This window comes from Quercus lobata, chromosome 6 (assembly GCF_001633185.2).
Source record: "Quercus lobata isolate SW786 chromosome 6, ValleyOak3.0 Primary Assembly, whole genome shotgun sequence".
Classification (NCBI taxonomy): domain Eukaryota; kingdom Viridiplantae; phylum Streptophyta; class Magnoliopsida; order Fagales; family Fagaceae; genus Quercus; species Quercus lobata.
The window spans coordinates 33,695,318-33,701,317 of record NC_044909.1 but is presented as its reverse complement, the minus strand read 5'-3'; the positions used below and the strand labels follow the sequence as shown (position 1 = coordinate 33,701,317).

The window sequence follows — 6,000 nt, the reverse complement described above, 5'->3', positions numbered from 1 at the left end:
TCATATAGGTTTATATATTCCCTTCCCCTCAAAGGGTTTAAATGAAGTTGCAGAAATAGATGTTTCCTATTTCCATAGCACAAACAGAAAACTGAGAGGTTTCATGGCAATAGGGATTAAGAATCAGCATCTTCATCTGATTGCCAAACATATTACTAGTGATAATGGAGGTCAAAGTTCTAAGCACTTCCACCATAATACTTGTTCATAAAACTCGAGTAAGTCATCATTCTATGACAGGCAAAATTGCCAGCAATCTGCTACTACTGCTATAATAGAAGCAAAACTGAGGGACCAGGAAAGGAGGGATACAGCATCACACAAGAATGAAATGGAGGATTTTTTTTTTTTTTTTTTTTTTCAAGTATAGTACCAATATTTCAGTACATAGTTGTACTCGTCAAATAAAATAAAATAAAATAAATTCAGTACATATTTGTAGACTAGACCCATAATATGCAGCAGTTCAAATTAGACATGCCATGGTAAACCTGATATTTGAAGTAAATTGAATATCCAACTTAAATGAACTAAACAAGAAGCAACTTTTACGCCCTTTCACCTCGAATTCGTCGTGCAAGCTGGATGTCCTTTGGCATTATAGTCACCCTCTTGGCATGGATGGCACAGAGATTTGTATCCTCAAACAAACCAACAAGGTAGGCCTCTGCTGCCTCCTGAAGTGCAAGAACTGCATGGCTCTGGAACCTCAAATCCGTCTGAACAAAAAAAAGTTAACAGTTTAGAATTGAATCAATAACTGCAATAGATAAAAAAGACAAACCAACAGAATGAATAGAGATATTGCCTAAGAATCATTACCTTAAAGTCTTGTGCAATTTCTCGGACAAGGCGTTGGAAGGGCAGCTTGCGAATCAAAAGTTCAGTACTTTTCTGGTATTTCCTAATTTCACTGTCCAAAACATATCAAGTAATAACATTAGGAATTATTTTCCCGCCTCGGAACAATTAAAAAAAAAAATTTATTATTATTAATTTTAAGTTGTACAAGAAGAATATAGCGATATATCAGGAAAAAACATCCATACCGAAGAGCAACAGTTCCAGGGCGATAACGGTGAGGTTTCTTGACTCCACCCGTGGTAGGTGCAGACTTCCTTGCAGCCTAATATAACCAAAGAAGGGGAAAAAGTTATAAATCATATGATCCTACACCCAGATAACCCAAGTTGTACTACCCTCAGTGCATGGGAGTTTCTAGATTTCACAAACTCTAAATAATGCAAGATTACAGAAACGAAAGAAACCCTCATATAAGATGAACTGCTTCATTAATTTCACTCAAGCAGGAGTTTTTATGCATGAGTTTTCAATTATACAATTTCCGCATTTTTTCGCTACAATTTGTGACTTTGTGTTCATAATTGCTTTTTCAGTAAGCCGCTAATTAACAAAATTAAATTTTATACCTCTGCTCACACCTATAACAACAATAAGGCAGTCAATAAAAATTGAGAGTAAAGATAGTCAATGCTTAAAAAAAACTCCATTAAACAAATTACTGAAATCAGATTTTGCAATTTAAACTAATAAAAACCTAATTCAAAGACTTTCAGAAAAGCAGAGAACCCTAACCCCCCCAATGAGATACTACTAGAAAGAAACAATTTAACGAAGCTGTGGTTGAAAAATCCTAATGAAATCAGAAGCGAAATTGAAATTTGCTTGCGAAATCAAAAAGTAGCAGAATGTAATAATAATAATAATAACTCACAAAGAGGATTAAAGTGAAGAAATTAAACTCTACTGAAAGTCTGAAATCGAGATTAGATATAACAATTTTCCCAAACCCGAATGGTAACAAACAAGAATGAGAAAACCGAAAAATAAGAAATCCGAAATCACATATTACAGACACAGATACAGAAAAAAGAGCTAGAGTATAGACCTTAGTGGCGAGTTGCTTCCTGGGAGCCTTGCCTCCTGTGGATTTACGAGCGGTTTGCTTTGTACGGGCCATTATTAACAAGATCAAGCTAAACTAGACCTGTAAACGCGAACAAATTCCTTAAGATTAGAGAAGGAAGAGACTGGTTAGTACCTAGGGTTTTCAACAAATTTCGAGGATCGTTCAAAATAATTAGCAATGCTACAATGAGCGTGCTACTGCTATGCGAATAATATTATAATATTTATAGGCGGGGTGGGAGGTTCGGTGCGGTTTTTACTTTTTAGAATTGGAAGAACGAACGGCTACTACATATCTAAAATTATATGGGCTTGAGAGGTGGGCCTAGCTTAGGTTTTTGTACTCAACGACAGGGATGAAACGCAGGAAAAGCTTATTAGGCTATCAGTCCATAAGTTTTTTTTAATCTAATTTCCTTGAACTATGAACGAACCTTGGCCCAAAATAAGTGGGCTTAGGTTATTGCAGTTTTTTTTGGGGGTATTAATCAGTTGGGATCTCATGGCCCAAAAATGTACCCATTTTAGTTTCAATTTATATTTTGGTACATTTTTCCCTCTTTTTGTTTTCTTTTTCACAAGTTTTTTTTATTATTTTAATTATTGTGTTTAGATGGATGGTTTTGATAATTTTCATTGTCGGCGAAATAACCATTGATTTTTGAAAATTTTCGATTAATATCGATTTTTTTTTTTTTTTTTGGAAAATTTTGTTTGGGTAAACCTTACTTTGATTTTGATATAAATTCTTTATTCCTAATTTATGCCATACATAGGACTATTTTACTTCTCTTAGAGCATTACCATCAAGCGTTGTAAAAAAATGTCATTTTAACACATCAAAAAGACTACTTTATTATTGTGGGGGAAGATTTTTCCAACCCGCAAGCAGTTTGTCCGCTTTGGGGCCGAAGGACCTACACGGCTTTGTTCCTTCAAGTGACATGAGCAGTTTTTGAGACTTGCTCCCACATCAAAGAAAGATGCGCCTCACTCATGCCTTATAAGTTTTAGCTGAAGGCAAGAATGTACCACTACAACACATATGTTGTAGTGGTAGAGGCGTGCCCTTCAGGGTAACAAATTAATGCGATTGGAGCAAGTCTCAAATACTGCCACCCAAAGCAGATAATACCTTTGATGGGAACTACACTCAAAAGTGCCTTTTTGTGGGGGAAGATTTTTCCAACCCACAAGCAGTTTATTCGCTCTTGGGCAAACTGGTTTTGTTTTTGACAGATTTCAAAAAATTTTGTTTTTGACAAATTTCAAAGATTGCAAAACTAGAATAGCGAAAACATCTTCTGTGTAAAGAGAGAGCAGATCGGTGGTATGGTGTGGGAGAGAGGAGATCAGTGTGCTTAGGAGCTGAAGAAAAAGAAAGTAAAGAAAATAGTAGATGTAGGAAATGGGTTTGGTCTGACAAGAGATAACATAGAGTCATTGGTTTGATTAGTAAAGGCTTTAGTGTGAAGTGACAAGACTCTGAATCGTGGGCCCGTGTTGTGAGTAAATTTACAAAAATGACACCGTTACTCAGTTTCCATAACTCAAAAACACTTAAAACTTGTTTTCAATTTCCATAGCTCATTACTTACTTTTAAAGTGAGAATTGAGTGATAAAAACAAAATCTGAAAACACATCCAAACAAACTAATGCTCTATGAGACCCACCATTTTTGAGTGATAAGTGATGAAAACATACAAATCCAAACAACCCCTTAGAAACTTGGTTTAATTCTTATTTTTCAAAGAAAGCTCTTGTTGATGGTTGTTTTTTAAAAAAGTCCTACAAGCCCACACAAAACAAGGCCTGATTTCTTTTGGGCCCACTATCGCTATTTGTAGATTTTATCTTCATTAATGAACCAAGCCCATATATTTATTTTGGGGAATTGAAGAAGTGTGACATGTAGGCTAAATAATGTGCCTATTCAGGTTTAAACATGGACCAAAACTTGGGCTTTACATAGTGATCTAGGAACGCTAGGTGGAGCTATTTTTTTAGTTATTTGGCACCATAAAAAATTATTTTATCTATTTTATTTACCCACTTTACAAAACATCCGATATAAGTAGATCTATTTTACCTTTCAATACAATAAAATAATATAAACATTACAATAAAATAATATATCTACTACAATAAAATAATTTATCCAAATAAAAAGCAATATGAACACACAAATGAGTAAAATAATTAAAAGTAGTGTGAAAGCACATATAAAAAAATAAAAATAAAAAACTCACTTTTCAGTTACCATGCACAGCCGAAAGTAGCTGTGCATTGTAGTTATGGAGCCAAAAAATATAATTTTGGCTTCTTTGGCTCCACCATTGTAAGGCATATTTTGGTATTTGGTGGTGCTAAAAATAGCAATATAGCTATTTAGCACCACCAATATAGATGCTCTAATAACACTAATATGACTTGCTATATTTGCCAAAAAAAATCTAGACTAATTACCTTAAGCTAACCAATTCCCACAAAATTTAGCATGTTTCTTTTGGAGTGTTTCCTTTAAGTAAACCACAAAAAAAAAAAAAAAAAAAAAGTTCGGTCATCGAATATCCAAAATTATCATTAAAGTAATTGATCCAAATACTCGATTAAGAACAAAGTTTAAGGTTGCCATTTTTCTAAGAACCTAACAACCAAAAGTTTTGATTCTTACGAGGAAATGGGTAATAGTCTAATAGATGACCCCAAGGATAAATCATTTGTAATCTAACTCACCAAGCATATTTATTACCCTTACTTAGAGTAAATAATAAACTTGAGAAATAGTGTTTGTGCATGTGGTAGCACAGGTTGTGTCTACTCTTTCTCTCTCATCACCTCCCCCATTCTCCTAACTTCTTTATACAGTATTAATGGCACTTATTTGATTCAATATTTTAATTGATATTTCCATTGAGTGCTTGCATGTTCATCTTTGTCTTACGCCACTGGCCAAGTGAGTAATGGACCTAACTCACCATGTTAGAATCAAAGTTAGCTAGATTTGATTCCTCCTTTCCCTATCACTTCAAAATGGACCTCGAACAACTTTTAATCCGTCTGTTTACTTAGGGCACTCATATATGTGCTTGGCAAATGGTCTTAGAAGTGGTTCATATTATATTATCTACATCACACTTACCACAAATAAAAATTTTCTACTTCATGCAAAATGTTACACTTTATACTCCAATAATTACAAATTATCTCGATATTTTTTTTTTATCATAAAGTAAGAAAAGTTTAAAATGTCTACAATTAGATACATCTACACAATAGAGCATAAATTGAAAGACCATAAGTGGGATGGAGGATTTTCATTCATTTACCTCCTCTGCTTACCTGTGCCGGCTGAACCTATAGACCATTTAGATCACGGCCTAAAGCCCTCACTTGTAAGAAGGCCCCCAATGGTACTAATATATTATATAATATTGTGGAAAAAAAATAAATAAAGCCCGCCTAAATTATTTAAGCCCTTAATTGAAAATTGAAAAAAAAAACAAGTTATTTCTAACAATTTCTCACAATGCAAAAATGCTGAAAAGAGTCAAAAGACACAAAATTCAATCAGATCACCAAATCTTTAACTTTCTCAAAAAAAAAAAAAAAATACCACATCCAAATATTTTCTAGATCAAACCTTTGTACCACATTTCATTAAGAAAATCCATATTTATTACTTGAAATGTAAAGAGTGAGAGAAAGAAATACACTGATTTTCTCAATATACAAGTAACCAATATAGAAGAAAAGATAATAAAAGGCAGAAAAAAGAAAGAATAAACAAGTAACAAAAAACAGAAGAAAGAAAGGAAAAAAAAAACACCAATTCCTTCCATCTTGATTTTTCAAAAAAAAAAAAACTCTTTTTAATTGGCTTACTCATCAATTAATGTGTTTAGAGATCTTCATTCTAGATTCATTTTTTGTTTTCTCTTCAATCTTCCCTTTGCTTCTTTAGTATTCTTCCTGTTTGCTATTGGGATTTTATTCTTCTTTTTTACTTAACTTTTGTTGTATTTTTTAGTCTTTAATCTTTTTTATTTTTACTCTTAAATTTTGATTCC

The 6,000-nt window shown here is 33.2% G+C and overlaps 1 protein-coding gene across 1 annotated transcript; it reads right to left on the bottom strand.

The window, feature by feature from the left end:
* Window positions 1-367: 367 nt before the first annotated feature.
* On the bottom strand, window positions 368-2,193 carry LOC115993910 (histone H3.3). Its single transcript, XM_031117898.1, has 4 exons — window positions 1,910-2,193; window positions 1,050-1,126; window positions 823-913; window positions 368-719 (listed from the first exon to the last, which is right to left on the bottom strand). Exons 1-4 carry the CDS (start codon window positions 1,979-1,981, stop codon window positions 549-551), a joined length of 411 nt encoding a protein of 136 aa, XP_030973758.1. The 5' UTR covers window positions 1,982-2,193; the 3' UTR covers window positions 368-548.
* Between the last annotated feature and the right edge of the window lie 3,807 nt (window positions 2,194-6,000).